Source organism: Aethalodelphis obliquidens, unplaced genomic scaffold (genome assembly GCF_003676395.1).
Source record: "Aethalodelphis obliquidens isolate GAN/ISIS:26980383/991018 unplaced genomic scaffold, ASM367639v1 scaffold126, whole genome shotgun sequence".
NCBI lineage: Eukaryota > Metazoa > Chordata > Mammalia > Artiodactyla > Delphinidae > Aethalodelphis > Aethalodelphis obliquidens.
Genome location: NW_020838070.1, coordinates 370823 through 397148, shown reverse-complemented (window position 1 = coordinate 397148; position 26326 = coordinate 370823). Strand labels below are relative to the sequence as shown.

Sequence of the window (26326 nt, the reverse complement as noted above, 5' to 3'; positions counted from 1 at the left end):
AGGCGAGCAACTGGATTTAAGTCTTTCTTTATTTCTTGAGATGGCACTCTGAGCAAGGGTTATCTCGTTCTGTACTCCGTAGACAGAGGTGTGGACCAGCTCTCCGGTCCAGGCTTGAAATAGGGTCTCGACGTTTCCCCCTATTTTTGGAAATTCGCCGAGAGGATCTGAGATCCAGGTAGCCACCACTGAATCCTTAAAAGTTGCCCCTGAGCCCGAGGCCCTACGGGGGTGCGTCTCTTGCTCTTTGGGGGTTTCCCTAAACTCCTCCTGCTCCCTTATCCAGTTGGGAAGCAGGATAATGAGGAAAGGTGAGGCACGCTTGGAACTGGAACGCGGGTCTAAGCTGAGAGAAGGGGGCGGGTAATCTTTCACCATCGCCCTTTTAAGGGATCGCTGGGCGCCGAGAGTAGGTACAGGTCCCAGTCCTTGCTTCCCCGAGTAGAAAGCAAGTTGGGGAGGAGGGTGGATCCTGGACTGTGCAGTGTCTCCCAGACCACCACCTCCCGGCCTACCCACTAGCTGCTCGGAAAGGCTACTTTCCTCGGAGTGGTCCCGCGGCATCTATATCCCCCTCCCCTCCTCTCTCGGTCTCCGCCCCTTCGCGCAGAGAAGGCCTCGCCGCTTTAAGACCGGGGGTTGCGATTGACAAGCAATAAACGCGGAGCGCCGGGCTGCGCTGGAGCAACCCCGAGCTAGGGGCCTCTCGGGGCGCAGGTAGGCGCCCCCCAGCCCCCGAGCCAGCACCCACCCGAGGGCCCTCTTCGTCCTGGCACGGCACTTGGGGCCCTTTCTCTGCGTCCCACCTCCCCTGGCCTCTTCCCTCAGGCCAGTCCCCTCCCTCTCACCCTCCCGCCCTCACCCCCCTTTCTCGGGTGCTCCTAGAGAGAGACCAAACCCCGCTGCTCATTTTCGCTGGCCCCCGCCCCCGCGGCGAGGGCTCCTAAGTGACGTCAGGCACAGAGCTGGTGAGCTGTGAGGGGCACGGGCGTCCGGGCGGCTTCTCTGGGGGCCGTGCGGATTCTGGGGACTTCGGAGCCAGGCATTACGTAAGAACCGCGCTGTTAGCTCTTCCGGGGTTGGGGGCGCAAGACAGAGGTTGCGTTGGTCCCCTTGGCTCCCCTGCCACCTTGGGAGGCCAACACCTTAATCTTTCCTGGGAGGGGGTTCTGGGAAGGGGGTGTGATGCTTCTTCGCTTCCCAGGTTGTAGAGGGGGCGGGTCTGGGTCGGGGGCCAAGGCTAGGATCTGGAGACCTGGGAAGGGATCGGTGCCAGGAGCGAGGAGCCAGGGCCAGAAAGTTAGGTCAACTAAGGCGGGGGGGGGCGGGGGGAGAGTGAGGACGGGGTGGGGGTGGGGGCGCAGCCATTCAGTGACCTCATCCCCTAGTCTCCGGCGGGCGTGCAAGCAAAGAGCCTACTTTGATGGCTCGCAACACACCCCCCTCCTCCCAGGTCCTAGCGCCCAGCGTTTTCGGGCTGGGCTCTTGGAGCGGGGTGGGGCGGGGGGCGGGGGCGCTCTGATAGTCGGTGCTTGCAGACCCGCCCGGCCACCGAGACCCTGTCTGTCTACCCCTCCCCACGACCTGTCGGTCTTCAAAGTGCCTTTGTCAGACCTTTCTCCTCTCCATCTCTTTGTACGGGTATTGACGGAGCTTGGAGGAAACCTCCCCCTTTCTCGGTGGGCCCACATCATCTACCGACCCTGGGTAGTGTGGATAGCCTGGACGTAGGGGTGAGAGGGCTCCTGGGCCCAAGGTTTTGGAAGCTGAGGTGCGGGTTCCCAGATGCCTGGGCTCCGGACCTTGGCTCAGAGCCAGGCTGGCTTGCCTGGCACTGCGTTCTCCTGTGGGCACAGCCGGGCCCCGCCTTCTCGGAGGCTTGGGTGGGGGGAGGGCAGAGCTAGCCGATGCCGTGGGAACCGACTCCCCAGAGGGAAAACCCAGGCAGGCTAGGCAAGACTTCTGGGGACAGGATCCTCCCTGCCTCTTCCCACCTTCCACCCTCGGGGGAAGGAGGACATCGGGAGTTCTCTTTGCCAGCAACCGTCAGGGAGATTAGCTCCAGCCAGGAGAGGGCTGCAGGTTCCAGGTCCTTGGGACCTGGGAGGGGGCAGGAAGGGAGCCCTCCTCGATACTGTCTAGGAATAGGACAGCAGGGTTTGGCGCCCGGCGCACTAGCTGGTACAGTGGATCCTGGGCATTGCTCCCAGCCTGGGTGCTAGCCTGACAGGGGGTGCCCTTCCTCTCCCTGAAAGCTCCTTTCTTCCTTGTTCTCAGGGGCAGATGCAGGAGGAAGGGGAGCCATCCTTCCACTTTTGTAATTTCTGCTACTTGAGCTCAGATGACCAGCTCAGGCCTGGGAAGGTGATAGGAGGAGAGAAGATTTTATTAAAATCAGGTAGTGGTCCCTCTAGGGACCTTTTGGTGGGGGAGGTGAAGTTGTGGCTCCCCCACCCCCAGGGCCCAGTAGCATTCAGTCCTAAAGTGGGCACTGCCAGCTGCTTCCCTGCACTCCCCCACCCCTGCTGTGAGCCACCGCCTCCTGTTGTCAAGGCAACCAGGAATTAGGGTTTTCTCCAGCAGCACAGGCCCAGGAAGGCAAAGTGAGGAAGAATGGTGGGTTACCCACCTGCACCCTCCCCTGGAGAATGAGGGATCCAACCCCAGCTTGGGGAGGACCTGGGATGGGAACTGGGTCTGTAAACTCCATGGCTGGTTCTGCCCAGAGCCCCTGCTCTCCTTGTCCCAGCTCCAGCTAAGAAGGGGCAGGGGGAGAAAGAGGAAGCAAGAGAGGCCTTGGGGATGAATGACATCATTTCTGTCAGAGAGATGGACAAACGTTTTTACACATTTACGCATTTACACCGCGCTAGGTCTGGGATCCAGAGGCAAAAGAAAACTGATGCGGTTCTTGACCCACGGAGCTTCAAGTCAGGGAACACCCATCTTTCCTGCTTTTGACTCAAACTGGACTTTTTCCCACCCTTTCTCTCTCTCTCAAAAAAAAAAAAAAAAAAAAAAAGACAGATGGTAGGCAGAAACAATTTTTTTTGAGTCATAAAACCTGGGTTTTCATTGTAGCTCTCTTTATTAGCTTTGTGACCTTGGGCAAATCAACTAACCTCTCTGATCCTCTGTCTCCTCCTCCTTGGAGAAATGGGCATGTAATATCTGCTCTTCCTGCCTCCCAGGACTGTGGGACCATTTAGTGTCAGGGCAATGCCCTCTCCCCTACCTCGCTGGGTGATCCTGAAGGCGAGGCCCTTCCTGATTCCTTCCCTTGCTTTGCCCTCGTGCCTTCTCAACCTCCTGTCTCCCCTCCTCCAGGAGAGCCATTTCAGAGCCCTTGCTGATTTCACCATGCCAGTTGCCGCCACCAACTCTGAGTCTGGTAAGAAGGGAGTGGGGATGTCAGTGTATATCAGTGGTTCAGAGGGTGGGGAGCAGCCATCAGGCACTCCCACAGCTCCCCTGGAAGAACAAACTACCCCTGCCGCAGCTGCTCCACCCAGCTGCTCGGCCATCTCTTTGGCAACTTCTATCACCCTGCTGCACCCGCCCCAGGGTGGGGCTGGAGACACAGCACAACTCACCTCCAGGGAGGCCAGGGGAATGCATGCTCTGGAGAAGTCCACGGTGCAGCGCCCACCAGATGGGTAGAGTGGACTGTCACGTGCTAAGATGGGAGTGTGTGTGTGCTGGGGCACAGGAAGCTGTGCGTGGAGAATGCCAGGTCAGGAAGCCTCGACTTAGTTCTATAGGAGGTTTTAGGGCAAGGGTGTGGGTCACCCAGACAAGCTAGGAAGCCTCAGGAACAAGCTGCTTAAATTCCTGGAGCCTGCGTCTCTTCTTCTGTAAAGAGGTGTAAAGGCTGTGACAGAGAAAGCACGTTACCATTAAGAACATTCACAATTATTATGCTGTGCTGCTGAGTTGTTAACCTGTGGCCCTGAGCCAGTCACCTCCCTTTTAGGACCTAGGTTTCCCCATCTGGAAGATGAAGCGATGGGAGAAGAGCAGTGTTTTTAACTTGTATTGGTCCTGAATCCCATTGAGAATCTGATGAAAGCTGAGGGTCCTCATCATAGACAAAGTCTTCTATGCACAGAACCTGCATTCTACTCCAGGGCTTCAGGGATGCCCCCTTAAGTGCATTCAGAGACCCACCAGGTGAAGGGCCCTGTGCTAGAGGCTTTCTAAGGGCCCTGACAATTGTAAACTGCTCTTGTATTGCTCTGATTTCTCTGAATTTTCCCCTGCCTGCATGCCTCCTACCCATGTAGCCCCTTCCCTCTCTCTAGGCTCTGCTGCTGCCTCTGCAAGATGTTTCAGGCCCCCCAGTTTGGTTAGATTGAGTCGCCTGTTCCTCTCCTCTGACAAACTGAACTAGGAAAGTGAAGGCTGCTGTGAGTGGGCCAGAGCCTAATCTGTGACACCCTTGTCCCCCAGGAAGGGCCTGTTCTCCATGCAGTGGCGGGACTGTACCAATGTCCCCCAGCTTCTGCAGTCTTGGAGGGCTCAGTGCCCCCCCCTGATGCTCCAGCCTCCCTGGGCCCCTGTGTAAGCTGCTTAGGGGTTAATTAAGCCCATCCCTGAGCCTGTGATTAAAGGCCTCTCAATCTGGGACTGTCCAGTAAACCCATTAATAGTGCCTGGGAGGGGTGTAGAGGGAGGGGAAGGCCCAGCAATTTAGTTTCCCTGCTGCAGGCCTCTTGATAAGCCCTGGTGGGGTGGGGGACAGGGCAGGGAGTGGAGCCCGGTGGGGGGGTGAGGGCCTGCTTCCTCTGAGGACTCCTGGGGCACCTGCTGCCTTGGGTGTTGTGCCATGGGCTGCTTTGCCTTTCCATATTCAAAGGAAGAAGGATAGGAGCAAGCTGCTTCACCTCTTGGAGCCTGTGTTTCCTCCTCTGTAGAGAGGTGATGGGAGACTCAAAGCATAGGAGTCTTGTCTTTCCCTCAGGTGGCCCTCTGTGCCTGCCCTGGGGCTGGACTTGGCTCCTGGCCTTGAAAATCTAATGGTGGGTTCTGCCCCTCCTCATTTGGTGGTCATTACACTTCCCATGGGCCTGATAGACAGCTGCGCCCATGCGTCTAAGGTCAGGTTCACCCTCCCCGTCCCCTCTGCCTTCCCCCAGAGGTCCTTGCCTTGGGCTCTGCAGAGAGTGAAGCTAGCAGGGTCTTTCTACCCTTACCTACGTGTCAATATGGCCACTATCATTGTGGAGAGAGGGAGATGGTGTGGGTGTATTCCTCTAGCAGAGAGACCCCAACTCTATTTCTAGTAAGGTGGAGGAGTCCTTTTCCTGAGGGTTGGAGATGCATGGGTGTTGGCATGGGCTGAGAGTTTAGACAGCTTACTGCTGGGCTCCAGTCCGTCAGCTCTGCCCTCTCTTCCCCCTTCAGCTGGTTCCCTCCTTTCTTTGAATCAAGGCTAGGATGTGGGGCTTTCAGTTGGAGCTGTCCCTTTAAATCTCTGGGTTAGTGTCCTAGTGTGTAATCCTGCTTGCTGCCATGGCAACCATGGGTGTGCTGTGACCTGGTGTCACTCCTCAGGGAATGGCAGTCTGGTGGCAGCAGCAGCGCCTAGTGGTGGTTTCATGGGTACAGGGTCTCAGAGGAATGAATGGTGGCTCTGGGCTGGGGTAACTTTCAAATCCCCATCCACCCCCTCCCCCCCGGCCCCCCTGGTCTCTGCAGCGTGAATGCTCCCTCACCTTTTCCCTTCCCCAACCCCAAGATGCCTGACTTGCCCACGGGCATCACCCCCTTAAGCAAGGGGGAGCGCAACTGGGAGATGGGGAGGGAGAAGCTGCTGCTGAGATGTGGGGTCAGAGGGCTTGGGGCGCCCTTCCCTGCCCACAGTGGTGTCACCCCTTTCCCTCCTTCTTCTCCCCCTCACCGCTTCATGGCTAGCAGCTGGGGGAGGCATTTGGGGCTTGAGGTATTTGTCCCATGCCACAGTGGTGCCGCAGCCTCCTGGCGGAGGACCGAGAGTCATTCTTGGTGGCTTCCTTAGATCCGGAGGGGGTCATTGTAAAGGAAACTGGGCTTGGAGAGGGGACTGAGAGGAGAGGTCGGAAGGCTCAAGAGGAGGTGGCATGGAGTGTAATAGAGGAGGGACTTGCAGGAGGCGGGGCGAGAACAAGATGGGGCCAAGTCCCCACCCACCTTGGGTTTCTCACGGCTGGGCTGGGAGGGGAGGGTCTCTGAGCACCGCTCCCGTCCTGAAGGGGCTGCACGCTTAACCCCTTCCCCCTGCAAACCTTCTCTCAGCCGCCTCCTTCCCTTTTAGTGGTAGGTACTAAAACTGGGGGATCCTGCCACCCATGGGACAAGGACCCTCCCACCGCCCCTTCCCCGCCTCTCTGCTACAGTCGGGGCTTTGGCCAATCAGCAAGGCGGTCAGACAGCTGAGCCTTGCTATTGGCTGACCCTGCAGCGGGCGCTCTCTGAGTCCCGCCTCCTCCAGCGCTGCCAGCCTCTGACTGGGAAGGCGGCGGCGGCGTGGAGGCTACTCCGGGAACCCTGGGCCGGGTCGGGGGCAGCCATGGCCGGCAGCCCGGGCTGCGGGGCCTCTTTGGAGGGTATATCCCTGGGCTCCTCTGAGGAAGCCGAGCTCCGGAGGGAAGGTAGGGAAAGGCGGGGTGGGGAGGCTGGGGGCTGGTCCTGCGGGCTTTGGGGCATCTGGAGAGAGTCCCTAGGAGCGGGCTCTCTGGGAGCCTAAGGGTCTGGGGGCGCGGCCCTCCGGGAGCGCTGGCCTGGGCTGAGGGCACCAACTACCCTGGCTCAGTCCTCCCGATGGCTGGCAGGCTGGGGAATCTCTGTGTGAGGATGACTGGAGAGGGAGGGTCCCAGGATATCCTGGCAGAGCGGGAAGGGTCCCTGCCCTGGCCTCTTTCTGAGCCCACTAAGGGCCTTGCAGGTGTCTGACCAATGCTAAGCCCAGGCCTGAGCAGAAGGGGTCTGGAGGGCAGGTGTGGGTGTCTTTTCTGGAGAAGGTGGGAAGGATGAGGGGGAAGAGGTTGGGAGGCCAAGAGTCCCTGGACAGTAGCTGCTAGCTCCAGTCTCAAAGCCTCCTGCGTCCCACCCCCTTTCCGTCCTGGAGGAGGGGGGCACGGCCGAGAGCCGTGAGAGTTGCCAGGGACTGTACCCACCACCCCTCCTCCTCCCCGGTTTGGGTGCTGTTATGCAGACGTAGGCGTGGGTAGCAGGGTGGCACAATAATGATACCCCCTGCCCATCTCTGCCCCCAGCTGGGCACACTCTGCTTCTCCCTTTCTTCCCCCAGAACCTGCTACAGCGAGGAGCTCCCACCTCTGCTGGTGAGGGAAGACAGCCCCCACCTCAGACCTCAGCAGTGGCCCAGCTTCAGGTGTTCTCATGCCCTTGCTTATGTCCCATCCCAGGCTGAGGGTTTGCTGATCCCTGGGATGACTTGGTCTGCCCTCTGCCCTTGGGTGTCCACAACCATCCCAAGCCCCAGGGTGCCTGTTTCCCCAGCTCCTACCAGTGTTCTGGGCCTCAGCCCTGGCTTCCTATGACTTGTATTAAGTTCTGGGTCATTGTCTTTCAGAGCTGAAGGGCCTGTAGATACCAACCAGTTTAATCCACCCATTTTACAGGAAGGAAAGACTGAGGCCTGTGAGGGACAGTGACTAGTGCAAAATCACTCTGAATTAGTGGCGCAGCTGGTACTGGATACTGGGTAGGCCCTGACCTCCTGCATGGCTGCCTGCTTGACTTGCACTCAGGGACGTGCTCCAAGCACCGTTTCTCATCCCTGAGCCTGCCACGTGCAGGTGGCTGAGTCCTGTGGCTTCAGCCCATCCAGAGGTTGAATGATGTGGTTCTCTGGTTTAGGGCAGAACCTGGAACCTGACACCTGTTTTCTTTTCTCCCCTCCCCCCACCTCAGAGTCCACTTCCTGGTGCCTGGAGCCTTCCACCTGCCCAGGCTAACATTACCTAGGGCCTAGAGAACGGGCTAAGGAAATTGCCCCTCCCTTCTTAGGGCCCCTGCCCCAGGCATTCAAGGAGTCCCAGGAGTGCCGGGCAGGGAAGTATGTGCTGCCGGGGAGGCGCTGTCTTCTGTGGGATGTGGGGTAAGAAGGGCAGGGTTTCTATGGTGTGTTTGGGTCCCCTGTGCTCAGCTGGTACTTGTGTGTCTCACTGCCTGCTCCTTCCCTTCAGCCATGCAGCAAGTCCTGGACAACCTGGGATCCCTCCCCAATGCCACAGGGGCAGCCGAACTGGACCTGATCTTCCTTCGAGGCATTATGGAAAGTCCTATAGTGAGATCCCTGGCCAAGGTAGAGTGCTCCAGGGAGGCTGACACAAGGACACTGTGCTTGGGGAGGCATAGAGTGTGGGGGGATGTCAGCCACAGGGGTGCTGGGAATGGGGCACGTGGCACCGGAGACCCCCAGAGGGGGGTAAGCATGGACATCCATGCCCAGGTGATGAATCTGAGACACTGCAGGCAGGGAGGCTGCCCCCACGCCTGACTGGTGAGTGTGTAGATGTGCCCACATGGATGGGTGTTTGGTGACTGCCAACTTGTAGAGGGTATGATTGGTTAGGGGTGAGCATGCCTGTGCTTTGGAATCTCCAGAGTTCATCCTGCTTAGCTTTCTGCCTTTGGGCATTTTGTGCAGACATCTATCTAAGGTCACCTGCCACATATCAGGTGGGGGAGAGACTCACCAAAACAGAAAGTTATAAAACATTTTGGTCACAACAGTGATAGAGGCAGATGCGCTAGGCGTTTGGGGAGTGTAAGGGACAGATGCCTGACCCAGCCCAGGGCGGGTAGGGAAGACTTCCTGGAGGAAGGGCCATTTGTGCTGAGTCTTGAAGTATGAGAAGGAGGGGCAGGGCATTCCATGCCATGGAATGTTGCTTGAGCAGAAACAGAGGTGAGAAAGAGCCAGGAGTGTACAGGAGCTGCAAGTGTCAGCGTGAGGCCGGAGCTTTAGGTGTGAGACAGGGAGTGTGAGCTGTGGAGATGTTGGCGGCTGGTGAAGGGCCCTGGGGGCTATGCCTGGGGCTTGGGCATCGTCCTGTGATGTCCTGTGAGCAACTTGGAGCCTTTTGTGGGTTTTAAGCATGGGTGTGATGACGGCACACAGGTGTTCTAGGAGCATCGCTCTGGCAGCCACAAGGAGGATGGTTGGAGGGTCATGGCTGGAGTTGGAGAGACCAGCGTCAGGGATGGCCCTGAACTAGACCTGTGGTAACAGGGCTTGAGGGAGGGGAGGATGAAAGAAATATTTAGGAAGTAAATTGTCAGTCCTTGATATTTGGGTGTGGAAGGTGAGGGGTGCGGGTAGCCACGCACCTGGGGTTCTGCACAGGGCAAGTGTAAGGCTGGTGCTGCCTTCACGTGAGATAAGAAGCAAGGACAGACTGGGGAGGGGGCGATCCTTCGCTGCGGAGGATGAGGAGGACTCCCAAGGCTGGGAGTCGCAGGGAATCACGCTAATGGCTCAGATTTCTCAGGGGAGGCGGGCAGTCTTCAGCTGGCCATCAGGGGTCAGGGGTTGAGTGGAGCGGGGCGGAGGGGGGGATTTGGAAGTGAAGGTTCAACTAATTAATAACTGAAGGGGAGAGAGGGAACTCACCAAAGCCGGGGAGCGGGATCGACAGGGCTCCAGACTGTCAATCCCAGGGTGGGGGTGACTCAGGCCAGAGACACAGAGGGTGGCTTTGGTCCAGGGCTTGTGCTGGATGGGGGCTGTGGGAGGCTGAGATGCAGGGAGAGGTGAGAATGGTCCAGAGCATCACCTCTGGGGCCGAGGTTGGGAGGGGAGGAGAGAGTGGCCAGGAGCAGACAGGGGGGCAGGGAGAAAACAGAGGTGAAGGCCTGGGGGCTCTCCAGATTTGGGGATAGAGCGTATAGCTGGAAGAAATGAAGGCCGAGGTCAGAGAGAGGGTTGGGAAGTGAAAGATTTCCAAGGAGGACAGTTCTGGGGGTGACATGACAATCTAGGATGTGGCTGCAGTGGACGGGAAGGTCATCGATGTTAAAGAAGTCTAGGAATTGGGACTTCCCTGGTGGTCCAGTGGCTAAGACTCTGTGCTCCCAGTGCAGGGGGCCTGGGTTCGATCCCTAGTCAGGGAACTAGATCCTGCATGCCGCAACTAAGAGCCTCCAGGCCATAACTAAAGATCCAGCATGCCGCAACTAAGACCCGGAACAGCCAAATAAATATTTTTTTAAAAAAGAGACATCTAGGAATGGAGGGCTCGTGGGATGGGGTGTCTACACAGGTGTTGTGGCGAGGGGAGACTAGAGGCAGTCCCAGGGTCTCCAGTGAATGGTGGTGAGCATAACCAGGAAGTTGGCAATGACAGTGATGGCGGGGAGGGGGAGGGCGGTACAATCAGGTGATGGGTCTTCCACAGGGTGAGGGTGGGGACTCTGTCACAGGACAGCTGTGGTCGGCCCTGACATGGGGCGTGGAAGGGAACTAGGCCCCCTTGCTACAGGGGATGCTGTGTCCCGGGGACACAGCCCGGTATGTTATCATCTGTGGAATGGCTGAAGACCAAGGGCAGTCGTTAACGATGGAAGATGAGAGGTGTGAGAGGGTCGCTAGTGGGAGGTTCTGGGGAACAGAAAACTGAGCAGATTGTAGGGGACTGGAGAAAGGCAAGCTGCTTCTCATTCGGTGGTCAAGGATTGGATTCATGTGTTAAAAATCAAAACAAGGAATTATGCATGTTTCATACAGAGAGATTACGAGCTCCTTGAGGACAGGGATGTCTGCTTGATTTGCCACTGTATCCCCAGAGCCTGGAACAGTGCCTGGCACATAGTAGGTGCTCACTGAATATTTATTGAATGAGTGAATACAAGAGAGTGTGTAGAAAAAGCACATAACACCTCTGAGTACCCACCTCCAGCATGTGAATGCCGGCCATGTTTGCTTTAGTTCCTGCTCTTTCTTTTTAAGAAATAAAAGCGTGATCCAGTGAATGCCTCTCCCCTTTTCCTCATTTCCACTGCTTCCCCTGCCCACAGGTGACCCCTGGCTTGAGTCGATGATGCTGTTCCCCTGAATGTGTGCCTGTCTTGCCTTTACACATATTTAGATGTAAACAACGTGCCCCCGTTATATGTGGTTTTAAGCTTTGCGTAATGGAATGATAGCGTAAGCAGCTGTGGTTTTTGAGATTTCTAGTTCATATAAGTAATATAGTTATTGACATGCGTAGAGATATAGATTCATCTGAACTGTTGTGTGGTATTCCAATAGGTGAATAGAGCCCAGTGTATTCATTTACTGGTTCCCCTGCTGAGAGACAGGCACACTGTCGCTGACTTGCCTCTGTAAAGCACAGAGCTGCCGTGAACATCCTCATATCCATCTGCTTCTGCACGTGGGTGAGAGTTTCTCTAGGGTGGACACTTGGTAGTGGAGTTGCTGAGTATGCACATTTGAACCTCAACATCTGTAACCTTCCAAAGCGGACTTCACGGTTGGATTTATTAAACCACATCATCTCTGAGTCACTCTAGCTATTGCTTCTACAGTGGGACAGCCAGTGAAATAAGGAGGGGCTCTCGGGATGCAGAACCTCTGGGTTAGAAGATCCTGTAGCCAGCACCCTGCAAGGTGTGACCCTCCCACCCCCACCCCATAGCATTCCTCTCTGATGGCCTTGTGGAACCCATTTGACAGCTCTCCAAAGATGGGATTGCTGGCTGGATGGCTCTGTCCTTCACTTAGTCACTGTCATCCATCCTCTATTCAACAAATATCTATGGCGTGCTCACCAAGTCCCAGGCACAGAGCTAGGGCTATGGCAATGAACTGTCAGAAAGTTTATTCTTCTCCTGAGGGAACCCGAGTCTGTCATTTTCTCACTGAGCCCTGCAATGTCCCAGTCCTGGGACCCCTGCCTGATTGAGAAATTACCAATGTGCTGTGTCAGACCGTAAGTAAACTCCCTTCTCCAGAAGTGTTCTTGGGGTAAGCCGGCCAGAATTTCCTCCCAAGAAATTCCTAGAATGGTTCCAGTTGTGCATTAACACAACAGAAGGTAGTGTGGACATGTCTTCAATGCTGAGACCCCCGTAAGAGGCTCAGGGGCTACGGCAACCCAGTGACTTCTCTCCATCTAGCTGTGAAACAAACAGGAAGTGAATCTCCATAAAGGCCCATGTGAGCTCAGTAGAAATCTTTCCGATCCCTTCATGCGCGACCCTTTACAATGCAACGTTGCCAGTCTTCTCATCAAAAGGGAGAGTTTCTGCTCTTCAGTCTGGGCTTGACTGCGTGACTCGCTTTGGACAACAGGACCTACTTCTTACTCTTTCTCACCTATTTTAATGATTATGTACACACAGATCAATTTCAAACCTATTAGACAAAGTACTTTGATCAAAGGTCCAGCTGCAAAAGCTTGGTGGCCCAGAAACCCACAGGAGCGGAGTCCAGTTGGAACCCCATGTGGTAGCTAGTCACCTCCTTCCCTTACCCTGATGACTCTCCTCTCCAGGGATGTGGCAGATGATGTGGGAGGGGCTACACTGGGTAGATCTGGGACCAGGGAGGAGCAGGTCCCTGAGGGGACAAACCCAGGGAGTTACAGGTTCTGAAGGAAGTCAAATTTGGCAGGCAGATCACATATCCAGAGGGTTGGCTACAGACAGCAGGTGGCAGCCCTGGCAGGTGGGTGACATCTGGGAGCTCTGACATGGACCCAGTAACAGGTGTTCCAACAACGGACAAGGCCACGGTGAGAAATCAAAGGCAGATGACAGTCAGAAATTTAGGTAAACTGTTACCAGTGGGGACATCTGCCAGCTGGGAGGCCTGTGAACTAATCCACATGAGATGAAGAAGAAAAAGCACAGAGTTTGGAGTCAGAAGATTCGCTGGCTAGCTGTGTGACTTTAGTAGGTCTGAGAACTTTTCTGAGCTTCAGTCATTTCTTCTGAGAAACAGGGATAACGATGCTTACCTCTCAGAGTTGTGGTCGGGATAGGGGGAGGTCATGGATGTGGAAGCATTTTTAAACCATAAAGAGTTGTTATAATGCAGTTTTGGCCATTGGACTAGAGTTCATAGGGAAGACTCCAGTCCTGTGGCAAGGGGGAGGTGAGAGAGCTGGCAAAGCAAGGCAGGGCCTTACAAGAATGAGGGGCCGGGAGGGTCACTAAGATGGAGACTCTGACCAGGGGACATGACAAACAGAGGCTACAGTGGTGGGGAGCCCAGTGCATCAGTTAGCTTTCGCTGTGTAACAAACCACCCCATAGCACCGTGGCTTAAAACAACTTTGATTTATGTCTCATGATTTTGTGGATTGGTTGGGTGGTTTTTCTGGTCTGAGCTTGCTCAGTTGGGATGGGGTAGTCTAGGATAGCCTCAGTCACATGTCTGGTGTCTCAGCTGGGAAGATTGCAATGTTTCGGATGGTGTGGTCTCTCATCCTCTAGGAGGGTGGCCCAGGCTGCTTCACATGGTGGTCTCAGCAGCAGTGGAAGACCAGCCCCCAATCCCAGGCACTTTCCAAGCCTCTGTTTTGCATCACATTTGCTATTGCCCCATTGTCCAAAGCAGGTCACACGGCCAAATCCAGGTTGAAGAGTCCCTTTCCTTTCTGGCTCACCACACTCTGGACTTTCAGATTTTGAACTACTTAATTATGAGCCTGGGCTTCAAATGAGAATTCTGTCTCCTGATCAGAGAGGTTGGAGTGGGAAGGCAGAGGGAAAAAGATTTTCAAAGAAAAGCTGTGTGGCATTTCTGCATCTGCAGTTTACATCCGGCTCTGGATCGGGAGCTGAAAGATCTGGGTTTAAGGGCCGGCTCTACCATTAGCCAAGTGTGAACCTGGCCCAAGTTTCTGGTCTATAAGGAGCTTAAGCCCCTGCTGTGCTGAGGGTGATTTTTCAGAGCCGAATTAAACAAATGGTTACCACAGAAATTCAAAACCACTCTCCTGGCTGTGGGGCCTTGTGCCTCCAATACTGTAGTGTGTGTTGTACAAGAGCACGCTTTCTAAAAACAGGCGCCCAGATAGTGACATCACAGCTGTGGGGATGCTCAGGAAACTTTGACAGGAGTCCCTGCTGTACACCCATGAACTGTGAAAAGGAATTCATTTTACCCATTAGAGCCTCGGATACTTTATTGGGAAAATGGCCTTGATACTATTAATCTCACAGGGTCATTGTGACATTTAAGTGGAATGTCTGTCAAGTGTGTTATTTTACCATCAAACATGTATATACCCCCTGGCCCAGCAATTCTGCTCCTGGGAGAAACTCACATGTGCACCAGGAGACATAGACTGGAACGGTCATAGTAGTACTGTTTGGAATGGCAAAAACCTGAAATGACCCAGATGCCTTTCAAGGAGAGAGGAGATGAATCAGATACGGCATAGTCACACGATGGACTATAATACAGCCATTAAAATGAATGAACTAGGACTTCCCTGGCGGTCCAGTGGTTAAGACTGCACGCTTCCACTGCAGGGGGCGCAGGTTCAATCCCTGGTCAGGGAACTAAGATCCCGCATACTGTGTGGCATGGTAAAAAAAAAAAAAAAAAGAATGAACTAATGTGATATGGGAAAAAAGAATGAATCTTAGCAAAATAACATTAAATGAAAATTAATATTAAGTGAATATGTATTCACCTAATATGAAAAATAAGAGTAAATCTTTGCAAAAAAAATAGTAAGTGAAACAATTTTTCACTTAATACTAAGTGAAAAAAAAATCAGGCCTCCAGGAATCATATATAGCACAATTCCCTTTTTTTAAAGGTTAAAATAATTAAAAACAGTATTTATTTTAGGAATATACTGAATACATATAGATACAATAAAACTATGTAAAATGAGAAGCCAGGGCATGATGAACACAGGGAATCAAGGTGGTGGTTTCTGAGCAGGAGAGGTGGGTGGATGGGTGTGCGGGGCATGTGATTAGATGTAGGATATGGTCAAGATCCTCCTTTATGATTTAAGTGGTGGCTACTTAGATTCTTGTTGTATTATTACAAAAGTACCTAATTTAATACCAACCAACTAAAAGGAGGCCGTTCACAAGCCAATGATGAGAAAACGTCATGAGCCAAAGATATGATTAATCCAATTCTGAGTTCCCAAAGTCCCTGAAAAGTATGTTGCAAATCGTGACACATGTTGGGTGTTCTCAGTATTGGTCAATCAGCTGTTTGGGTCAGCCTGCTGCTAGTGTTTCTTTTGTATTTGAATGATTAAATGTTTAAAGTTTCCTCTGGCCCATGAAGGTTGAGCTTGGAGACCTGTGATCTTCCATCTGTGGGTAAGACATCCGGGGGGGCCACAGGCGGAGGAATGGATCGGCCTAGGGGGAGGGGTCATTAAGTCAAAGGTGGGAGGTAAAAGGCGTGGGAGACACACTGGCTTCCTGCTTGGTTAAGTGAGGGCTTCCGGGGAAACTTGTCCTCTTCATCCATGGAGCAGAAGATGCTAAGCTAAAATGGGCAACCTCGATGCTTCTCACGTAACCTGAGCCAGAGCTAGCTCCCGTCACCCCGAAGGAGCCTGGCCAGGGTCACCATGGTGAGACGGTTGCAAGCCTGAGTGCCTTTCTTTATTCTTGAAACATTTCCTGGGGCCTTGGGCTCTCAGCATTGTCTAGACACTGGTAACGGAGTCAAGCTCTGTGGGCTGTGCTGAGCTTAATGAGTGAAGATCACACAGGGTTTGGTGGAACCTTCTGGGGCATGTCTCTGCCCTCTGGCTTCTGAGGATCATCAAGGCATAATGGGGCTCCGAGTACTACTCCTTTGCCCCTTCAATTGTCTGTCTCCCCAGCAGGGAACCCTCTGCCCAGCCAGACTGTAGGAGTCAGGCTGAAATGCTGCTCCCCCAGCAGAGGATGATTTAGCGACAGTGGGGCCAGTATGCCTCCCTGTGTGGGATGCTGTTTCCCTGGCCCGTTTGGGGAAGAGAAGACAGGAAAGGAGCGAGCCTTTATTGAGCACCTGCTGTGTGCCAGGCACTGTGTCCATCTCACCAAATCCTCAGAGTATCCTTATGAGATGTTATTAAAATCTCCCCATCTCATGGGCTTGAACAACTTTCTATTATGGAATTTTCAAAAATGTTTCTTGAACCCCCATCATCCATTATCCTACTTCAACATTTAACAACTCATGAACAATCTTGTTTTATGCATACCTCCACCTTCTCCTCCTCTCTCTCCTGAATTATTTTGAAGGAAATCTCAGACATAATTTTATCTGTATTTCAATTTGTATAGATAAAAGATAAAGATTTTTTTTTTTTTTTTGCGGGCCTCTCACTGTTGTGGCCTCTCCCGTTGCGGAGCACAGGCTCTGGACGCGCAGGCTCAGCGGCCATGGCTCATGGGCCCAGCGGCTTCGTGGCATATGGGATCTTCCCGGACCGGGGCACGAGCCCGTGTCCCCTGCATCAGCAGGCGGACTCTCGACCACTGCGCCACCAGGGAAGCCCAAAGATAAAGATTCTTAAAAAAAAACCACACTATCATTATCACACATAGAAAATTAAGGAATAATTTTCTTATGGATTTTTATTAAATGGTATTGGGATATCTGGATAGTCATTTGGAAAGATATCAAAGTAAGTCCATACCTTATACTGTACATGAAAATAAACTTCCAAGAAGATCAGAGATTGAGAAAACAAACCATACACATTCTAGAAGGAAACATGGATCTGTGTGTAAGGAATGCCTTTTAAAAAAACTATGCCTCAAAATTCAGATGCATAAAATGTTAATAAATTTAACTACATTAAATATATATTTTTTGCATTGACAAAAAAACATAAGCTGAGTCAAACGACAAATGACAAACTGGGGGTAAATATTTGCAAGACGTATTACAGATAAAGGGCTTATTTTCCTAATATAGAGAATGTTTAAAAAAGTGAGAAAAAGAAAGAAACAAGATCTGATGGAAAAATTGGCAGAAGACATGAACAGACAGTTCACAGAAAAAGATATACAGATGGCCTTTAAACATATGAAAAGCTGCTCAGTTTCACTCATAATAAGCAAAATGCAAATCAAACCCCACTGAGAGATGGTTTCTTATCCATGTGATTGGCAGACATTCAAAGGTTTGATCACACACTCTGGTGGCAAGGCTTCAGGAAAGTTTCTCAGCTAATGCTGGTGGGATGGCAAAGTGGCACAAGCCCCACGGAGGGGAGTTTGTCAATATCTAACAAAACCACATGTGTATTTACTGCTTGACCTGAAAAAAAAAAAAAAAGCCCTGAAAGACTAAGAGTGATTGGAGTCTGTTCTAGATTAAAGGAGAATAAAAAGATGTGACAACCAAATTTAACACGTGATCTTGGTTAGATTGTAGATCAGAAAAATAAAGCTATAAAGAATGTTTTTGAGACAATAGTGAACATGGGCATGGACTGTCTTCTAGATAATACTATATTGTGTGTCAGTGCTGAATTTCTTGCGCGTGATAATGGCACTGTAGTTTATATAGCAGATCTCCTGTTTGTTCTTAGGAGATTCATGCCGAAGTACTTTGAGGCGAAGTACTTTTTTTGGGGGGGGTATGTGGGCCTCTCACTGTTGTGGCCTCTCCCGTTGCGGAGCACAGGCTCCGGACGCGCAGGCCCAGCGGCCATGGCTCACGGGCCCAGCCGCTCCACGGCATGTGGGATCTTCCCGGACCGGGGCACGAACCCTTGTCCCCTGAATCGGCAGGCGGACTTTCAACCACCGCGCCACCAGGGAAGCCCGGCGAAGTACTTTTTGTCTGCAACTATCTTTCAGATGATTCAGAGGGAAAAAGAAGTCTGCATGTATATCCCTGAAATGGGACTCCTTTCTTCCCACTTAACATAACATAACTCTCCCCGCTGGGCTCGTCACTGGCAAAGGCTTCCTTTTCCCTTTTCAGAGCACCTTGTCATGGAGCCCATGCTCATTGTCATGGAACAGAGTCAGTAGAGCAACAAGGAGGTGCAGGACCTTCTCCTGGTACCATGTACTGATATCTTGTCCCCTTCTTCACTGGGAGCACTGGGCTCAAGGCTTGGAGACCCAAGTTAGAGTCCCTGGGACCTTCGGCAAGCTACTCCACTTCCCCGGCTTCCTTAATCTGGGCTACAGGGTGTCCAAGACCCCACCCAGCCATGATGTCGGTTGGAAGAAGCTGTCCTTGAACTCAGATGCTTATAGGGTTCTGGAGGCTGGGGAGTTTGATGATGTTAATGGTCCTCTGTGGCAAGAGATGGAAATGAAATTTTATCCTTTGGATTCTCTCTTCCCTAAACTGAGTCCCAGTCACTGTCTTGGGGGAGAAAGGAGAAAGCAAGGCACCTGTGCGCACGTGTGAGTGTGCTTGTGTCTGAGTGAGTGAGGCTCTGAGACTGATACCAGGAGCAGTGCTGTGGATGGGGTCTAAAGTCAGCATTTGGGGGTGGGAAGATGCCTGGGAGCTGGTGGGGGGGGCACTGTTTGGTACCCCAGGGCTCTTGGGGAAGCGTCAAGTTTCACCTGTCCCGCCCCCGCCCCCAGGCCCACGAGCGGCTGGAGGAGACGAAGCTGGAGGCCGTGCGGGACAACAACCTAGAGCTGGTGCGGGAGATCCTGCGGGACCTGGCGCGGCTGGCCGAGCGGAGCAGCGCGGCGGCGGAGCTGGTCCGCATCCTCCAGGAGCCCCACTTCCAGGTGTGGTCCTCTCCCGGGCTGCTGGGGGGCTGGCGCCGGCAGGAAGTTAGAACTGGGGTGGGAAGGGACCTCTGCCCCATGGTCCCTCCTCTTCCCCCCGCCTCCCCAGTCCCTCCTGGAGACGCACGACTCTGTGGCCTCAAAGACCTATGAGACACCGCCCCCCAGCCCTGGCCTGGACCCCACGTTCAGCAACCAGCCCGTGCCTCCTGACGCAGTGCGCATGGTGGGCGTCCGCAAGACGGCTGGAGAGCATCTGGTGAGGGCGCTGGGCAGCGCCAGCGGTGGAATCTCGGGAGGGGGGGGGTTGAGAGTGACCGGCGGGGATCAAGTCTGGTCAGGAGAGGGCTGAAGATGAAGACGGGATCAGCTCTGCCCAGGGTCGGGCGCCAGCACACCCAGGAGACCGCAGACATTGTGACTCTCTCCATTCTGCCCACTCTCAGTCCACTGGTGCCCCTGTAGGTAAAGAATTTGGGCAGAAGATGGCAGAGAAGATCGCTGTGAGGGCGGGGCTAGAAGGGTAGAATGGAGGGGCTCTTAAGAGACCCATTTGAAGATTCTGACTTGGAGCAGTTGGCGCCTCATCATACCCGCCCTCCGTCCCCCAGGGCGTGACATTCCGCGTGGAGGGTGGCGAGTTGGTGATCGCACGCATTCTGCACGGGGGCATGGTGGCTCAGCAAGGCCTACTGCACGTGGGCGACATCATCAAGGAGGTGAACGGGCAGCCGGTGGGCAGCGACCCCCGCGCGCTGCAGGAGCTCCTGCGCAACGCCAGCGGCAGCGTTATCCTCAAGATCCTGCCCAGCTACCAGGAGCCCCATCTGCCCCGCCAGGTGGGCCCCTCCTCCAAGCCCCTCGCCCAGCACAAGGCCCAGGGGGTGGCTGAGCTTCCCGGCGGCCAGGGTCACGGGCCTCCTGATGGGAGCCCCTCCTCGCCAGCCAGTGTAGTCAAAGCAAGAGGCATCTGGCGAATGCGGCCACGCGTTCGCCCTAGTCTCGGGCACTCGTGCACACGTGTAAGGGATGTGCGCGCACCTAAAGCCTGGAGTACCCGAGTGTACAAATGAATTCCTGCATCGTGCGCAGCCCTCCGTGTGCCTGCTGTAGGCACGGGTGCCCAGAATTGGGTTATCACGTGTTCTATACAGATGCCTTCAGGTTGGTGGATTGTGGAGGTCTCGCTGCTCTGCTCACCTCTCCTATTGGCTGTCTAGCCTTTTGCCCGAGCCCTCTCCTCCGAGGGAGGGTGTGGGGGATGGAGGGATCTTGCATCAGGTGCCAGGATCGTGTTCCTTACCAGGTGATCCCACCTTCCTGATGGGTAGGGCCAGGGCCCCAGGCCTGAGCAGATCCCCATCCTTCTGGGTCCTTTTGTTCTGGATGCAAAGGGAGGCTGGTACCAGGGAGGTGGACCAGGCAGGCCTGTGGCATCATGCCTTTAGATGGGCAGTGCCAGGGTCTCTTTCATCTTTGTGAGGGGAGGGGGCAGGAGGTGAACTGTGTGACACTCCCATCCCCCCACCCTCGGGGTAGGGGTGGCAACAGGAATGGGCATCGCCCCCTCCAGCCTTCCCCTGCTTCTTCCCTTGACCCTTTGCCAAATCCCTGGCCCAGGTATTTGTGAAATGCCACTTTGACTATGACCCAGCCAGAGACAGCCTTATCCCCTGCAAGGAAGCCGGCCTGCGCTTCAATGCTGGGGACCTGCTTCAGATTGTAAACCAGGACGACGCCAACTGGTGGCAGGTGAGCCCTGGGCACCCATGCTGTCTCTCCAGGTATGGTGTCGGCGGGCATTGAGGGCTTACTCGGGCACGTCTTTGTCCCACGGTCATTTCAGGCGTGCCACGTAGAAGGGGGCAGCGCTGGGCTCATCCCCAGTCAGCTCCTAGAGGAGAAGCGGAAAGCCTTTGTCAAGCGGGACCTGGAGCTGACACCCACCTCAGGTACAGTCCTGCCCCCAGACCTCTAATCTGGGACCTGATGTGGCCCTGCCTGGCCTCACTTGCTCATCTCCTTATGGCCAGGGACCCTGTGCGGCAGCATTTCAGGAAAGAAAAAGAAGCGAATGATGTATTTGACCACCAAGAATGCAGGTGGGTGTTGGGGGCCCCCTTCCCCCATCCTCCTTCAGTGCTCCCTCCGTCCCCCACCAATGACTTGTGCATCTCCTGGTTCTGATGCTGCCAGTCCTGTCCCTCAGCCCTGCCCTGTCTTTCCCTCCTGCCCTCGGCCCCAGCCCTCTTATCCTTGGCCTCCCTGAGAGCCCAGCCCCACGCCCTTCACCTGATGAGCAGTGACATCTCCCTGTCCAGAGTTTGACCGCCATGAGTTGCTCATTTATGAGGAGGTGGCCCGCATGCCCCCCTTCCGCCGGAAAACCCTGGTGCTCATCGGGGCTCAGGGTGTGGGCCGGCGCAGCCTGAAGAACAGACTCATCATGTGGGATCCGGATCGCTATGGCACCACAGTGCCCTGTGAGTGGGGGCTGGGTCCTGCCGGGTGGGAGGCAGGGAGCAGGGGCTGCCCTGGGGGCCAAGGCTGGGCCCACTGAATGGGCATCTGCGTAGGCCTCAGGTTAAGTGATACCTTTGGGTGTGAGGTGTGTGGTGCGCGCCCTCTGTGGGTGGATGTGGGAACTGCAGGCTGGGGAGGGCGAGGAACCATTGGCCACGTGGGTGGTGCTAGCCTTACCTTTCCTTCTCTCATGTTTCACTTGCTAAAAGCCCAGCTGGGAACCCATGTGAAACAGGGCTATGAGCTGTGTGTGGCCTTGTGGAAAAGAGGGCTTCTGGTGACAGAACCAGAGGCAGGAACCTGAGTGCTGACCCCAGGTCTGCTTGGCCTTGCTGTGTGGCTTTGGGCTGCATATTGCCCTCTCTGGGCTTCAGCCTCCAACTGTAAGCACTGGGTTATAACAGTGATTTCTGAAGGTCCCCTCAGTATGGACGTCTCGAGTCTGTGGGTGCCAATGGTGAGGGCGAGGGCAAGGTGTGCGGGAAGGCAGCAGGGCTGCTTGGTGCAGGTAGAGCACGAGCACGTGTGTCTGAGGTGGTGTGGCCTGCCTATGCCCATTCGGCCCCTCCTTCCCCCTAGACACGTCCCGGAGGCCCAAGGACTCAGAACGGGAAGGCCAGGGTTACAGCTTTGTGTCCCGTGCGGAGATGGAGGCTGACATCCGTGCTGGGCGATACCTGGAACATGGTGAATACGAGGGCAACCTGTATGGCACACGTATCGACTCCATCCGGGGCGTGGTCGCTGCTGGCCGGGTGTGTGTGCTGGATGTCAACCCCCAGGTACTGCCTGGCCTGCTCCTTCCCAGCCTGCTCAATACCTCTCTGGGTACTCTGCTTGCCCCCCAGTATTACCCCATATATTTCCAAGTACCCCCCTATAACCCCTCAACTACTGCTAGGGACCCAGCCCACCTAGAACCTCTTTCTCAGCCTCCTGGACCCCCAGTCACCCCATCCCTAGCCACCTGCCAGCTATTTTGCCATTCATCCCCAGGACTCATGTCCCAGAGCCCCAGGTCCACATTCTCATCTATTCCCAGGTACCGGTTCTCACCCCCATCACCCCAGATGTACATGGGGATAAACTCCTGACCCTCCTCTTCTGCAGGCAGTGAAGGTCCTGAGAACAGCTGAGTTTGTCCCTTATGTGGTGTTCATTGAGGCCCCTGACTTTGAGACCCTGCGAGCCATGAACCGGACGGCGCTGGAGAGTGGGGTGTCCACCAAGCAGCTCACGGTGAGGGCCTCTGAGGTGTGGTGGTGGGGGTCTAATGGCTGACTGGGGTGGTGTGGGGGGCCAGCCAGAGCCGAGGAAGAGAAGAAGGTGGTGTTGGGAAGGGGAGAGGCGCCCACCTGAGGTACCACTGAGGTTAGACTCGCGAATGCCACTTTATAGGTGTGGGAATGGAGGTCTGAGCGAGGAAGTGAAGTGTAGAGTCAGGGACACAGCTGGCCCGGGGCACGGGAGCTTCTGCCAAGCCCCCTGCTCGGTCCATTCTGTGGGAACAGGGCTCCAGGGGAGCCCAGAGGGCCGGTGGGCGATTTGTGGGCAGAGGTGGGCTGTTTACAGCTGGGGGTAAGGCTGAAGGGAGGGAGGAGGCCAGAGGCTGGAAGGCTGCCTGGAGGGACCAGTTAGCATCAGGGAGGAGGCAGTGCAGGGAGGAGAGGCTTCAAGGCAGGTGTTGCAGGACTTCAGGGCACCCTTCTCCCGCCAGGGACCCCTTGGAACAGCCTTCCCCAGCAGGTGCAGGGTTTGCAGAGCTCTGAACTCAGGGGTCCCTCTGCTGGCCACTTATGGTACTGCAGCTCTCAGGCCCCGGTCAGGGCTCAGACCCAGGAGAAAGGTCCGGGCTGGGCTCCCCACTGCTGCAGCCGGCTCTGGCCACAAACAGAGCCTACTGGAGCCCCCGGGACACAGCTGGGTCAGTCCTAGAGCTCCTGCCTCGGCTTCAGTAAGTCAGTATTCAAGTTCCCTTCCCACCCTTGCCGGTCCAGCTTGGGCTGTGTCTGGAGAGGGGTTGCCTCGGGCCCTTGTGGGCAGCCCTAGGACCAGGCGTGGCAATTGCCTTCAGGCTGTCTAGGTACAGGGGCCTAGTCAGACTGAAGGGGGCGCTGGCTTTGGAGTCAGGCAGACCCCATTCAGCCATTGGCTGGCTGTGTGGCCTCTTTGTACGTCAGTTTTCTCTGTTGTAGATGAGAATAATTAGTCCCGCTTGCAGAGCTGTAGCGAAGATTACGCTGGTCGCCAAGTGTTTAGTGCAGTGCTTGGCGCTTCCTAAAGGTTATTTCCTTCCTCCCTTCCCACCACCCATCTGTCTGTCCACGGTCACAGGAGAGCTGCCTTGGGGCATGCAGGGAGGGGCTGCTGCCTCCCCAGCCAGGGGGTCTGTGCCTGCCATGGTTGGTACTTTGGGCTTTGGGGAGGGGGCTAGACGGGGCAGGCTGTGGGGCCCCTGACGCTGGGGGTGCCAGGCGGATACTGATGGGCGGGAGGTCCCCTTGTGCTGGCAGGAGGCGGACCTGAGACGGACAGTGGAGGAGAGCAGCCGTATCCAGAGGGGCTACGGGCATTACTTCGACCTCAGTCTGGTCAATAGGAACCTGGAGAGGACCTTCCGTGAACTCCAGGCCGCCCTGGAGAAGCTGCGCACGGAGCCCCAGTGGGTGCCCGTCAGCTGGGTGTACTGAGCCTGTTCTCCTGGACCTCGGCCCTCTGGGTTGGGACCCAGAACCCTGAATCCGTCCCCTTCCCAACCGTGAGCCCCAGCCATGATCCTCAGCTCCCGTTCCCGGCGCTCTGGCTCTCCCTGGGTCATGGCCCTAAGTCTGGCTTCAGCGCAGGAGGCGTGCACTGCCAGGGAGGTGGGTGTTCGTGGGGCACGTCTGTGCCCAGGTGCTACCCACTCCCGACGTTCATTGGCCACCAGATGTCCCTCGCTGAGGGCCGAGCCGTGCCCCGGAGTGTCGGAGTCGCCTCCATAATGCTCAGTCCAGAGAAGAGAAAAGCTGCTTTGGGACCAGGTGGTCAGTAGGTACGCTGCCCCCACCCCTCTCGCCAGTCAGTTTTTCTCCTCTGGACTGGCCACCCTGACCCCACTCCTGGGCTGCTCCTACTTCTCGCCCCTGCAGCCTAGGGGCAGGCCTTAGGCTGGTTCCCTGTGGCCAGGGGGCTACGTTGCCCCCTGGCAGCTAGGCAAGCCCAGGTGCGGTGCCAGCCTGGTACCATCCCGAAGGCTGGAGGAGCCGAAGCACCAGCCAGTTGCCGCACCAGGGAGCAGCGCGGTTCTCTGCCCCCTCGGAACGGGGCTGGCTCCCGTCCTTCCCTCACGCACAGCTTTTCACTGCCGAAGTCTCTCCACAGACTTCTCCGATGTGCCCCTGACAGGCCAGCTCTGCTCCCCGCAGGGCAAGGGCGGCAGGGGCTGCGGGCTCAGCCCAGGCGGGGGTGGGCTGGAGGCCGAGCCCTGTGACGAGGAGCCTGACGGGAAGCTCCCAGCCCTCCGTGGCCCGTGGTGGGGACGTGTCTGGGCTCCCTGTCCGTGGTCAGTGTCCATTTTGGTCTCTGTGGCCGGGTCCAGGTGCCCACTCACATGAAGGCGGCCTGGGGGCTGGGGAAAGGGGAGGGCTGGGCCACGGGGCATGGCCTTGGAGGATGTTTGCACCCCAGCAGACTCCCCGCACACCTCCACGGGGCGTCATCCACCCTGGAGTCGCCACAGCTTATGGTTCCGCAGGCTGCAGTGCCTGGTCTGTGTTCTGCCACTGGCGTGTGTGTCAGGCTGAGTTTTTGGAGAGGGGAAGCAAAGGGTTGTTGAGCTTTGGAGGTCACTCTTCGGGGCCCCGTTTCCGGGCTCCCCATCAGCCCCCCATTTCTTATGAGACCCTTATCCCAGATTCCAGAGGCTCGGCCTTCCCCAGATGTCTCCCTCCACTCTCCTGTTGTTCCCCGACCCTAAATGCCACCCTCCAGTCCTTGAGGAGGGCAGCTGTGTAAAATAGGAGAATCCCTTTTTTAAAAAGTCTGCTGTCCTTGACTTCCCCAGACGTCCCTGTGGCCCCTCCTGGGGTGAACCTGTCCTTGTAGGGGACCCCCCATGACCCCACCCCCAGCCTTTGTGCTCCCCAGTTCTTCTGTCTAATCAGTCTTCGCTGCAGTGTCAGCCACGCTGGCCCCTGAACCACTGTGTGCCCATTTCCTAGGGAAGGGGAGGGAGAAGAAACAGAATATTTATTACAAAGTCAGAAGTATATTTATTATATTAGGGATCTCATTTGCATTTGCCTAGGATATGCAAATGAGATGTAAAGGTCAAGTCTGCTTCCATCTCATTTGCATAGCTCTGCCTCCACTATGCAGTCAGCTTTATGTTCCTCTTTTCCCTTTAGTCAGTGTTCTTTTAATTTATCCTCAATTCAGCTCTCTCTTGCTTCACCCTCACCCTCAACCCAAGGGGACTGGGAGTGGGAGGAGAATGGGGTGTTCTCGCGCTGGCCCAGGGCCATGGGGTTCTTTGTTCATACCCACGTCACCCAGGAGACTTGGGAATAGAGACAGCTACCCCCTCCCCCTTGGTTAGCCTCCAAAGCACTCTGATTAGAAGACCATTCTCTGATGGGAGGTGCGGCTGGGCACCTTGCTGAAGGATTGGCACATGGCCCTTGAGGGTGAAGCTCCAGTTACTGTCTGGCACCTTCACTTCTGGTGATGCCTGTGGGTTGGGCCCCTCCCTTCCCGTCTCTATTCCTCTCTGAACAGCATTCTACCTCCCCTGCCTTAGCTGTACTCCGGGGACCCGTACTGGGTTGGAATGGATGTGTGTGCCCACCGCGTTAGCCCTCAGGCTCCAGCCTCCCTCTTCCCACTGTGGACGCTTGTATTGAGGAACCTCAGGATTATGGGACCCTGCCGCCCCGTCCACACTCAGTCCCAGCCCAGCTGTGCTTCTCCTGTCCCCTCTCTCAGCCATCCAGTTCTTGAGCTTTCTCTCTGATTGGCTTTCTTTTCCTTTGATTAAATGTGAAAGCAAAGCTTCTGGGCTCTGTTTGTCTTTCACTGGGGTCGGGTGGATGGCTTTGGGAAAGGTTGAGGGTGGGGAGCACAGCAT

At 55.4% G+C, this 26326-nt stretch overlaps 1 protein-coding gene across 10 annotated transcripts; it reads left to right on the top strand.

The window, feature by feature from the left end:
- The first annotated feature begins 320 nt into the window (after positions 1-320).
- MPP2 (MAGUK p55 scaffold protein 2) lies at positions 321-26254 on the top strand. 10 transcript variants are annotated; one of them, XM_027098986.1, is made up of 13 exons: positions 321-717; positions 3328-3391; positions 8190-8308; positions 18544-18696; positions 18806-18955; positions 19308-19535; positions 20317-20448; positions 20543-20648; positions 20730-20798; positions 21018-21179; positions 21799-22001; positions 22330-22458; positions 23733-26254. In XM_027098986.1, exons 2-13 carry the CDS (start codon positions 3361-3363, stop codon positions 23907-23909), a joined length of 1659 nt encoding a protein of 552 aa, XP_026954787.1. In that variant the 5' UTR covers positions 321-717; positions 3328-3360; the 3' UTR covers positions 23910-26254. The 10 variants fall into 10 exon arrangements, with proteins under 10 accessions (XP_026954787.1, XP_026954790.1, XP_026954786.1 ...); XM_027098985.1 differs by lacking the exon at positions 321-717 and adding an exon at positions 757-1049; XM_027098987.1 differs by lacking the exon at positions 321-717 and adding an exon at positions 1522-2398.
- Positions 26255-26326: the final 72 nt, after the last annotated feature.

Bases quoted from the DNA above. Each gene is read 5' to 3' on its own strand.
- MPP2 (XM_027098980.1), top strand. From the start codon at position 3,220: ATGCCCTCTCCCCTACCTCGCTGGGTGATCCTGAAGGCGAGGCCCTTC. The intron at 20,649-20,729 runs GTACAGTCCTGC...CCTTATGGCCAG, and splicing joins GGAGCTGACACCCACCTCAG to GGACCCTGTGCGGCAGCATT. The intron at 21,180-21,798 runs GTGAGTGGGGGC...CCTTCCCCCTAG, and splicing joins CTATGGCACCACAGTGCCCT to ACACGTCCCGGAGGCCCAAG.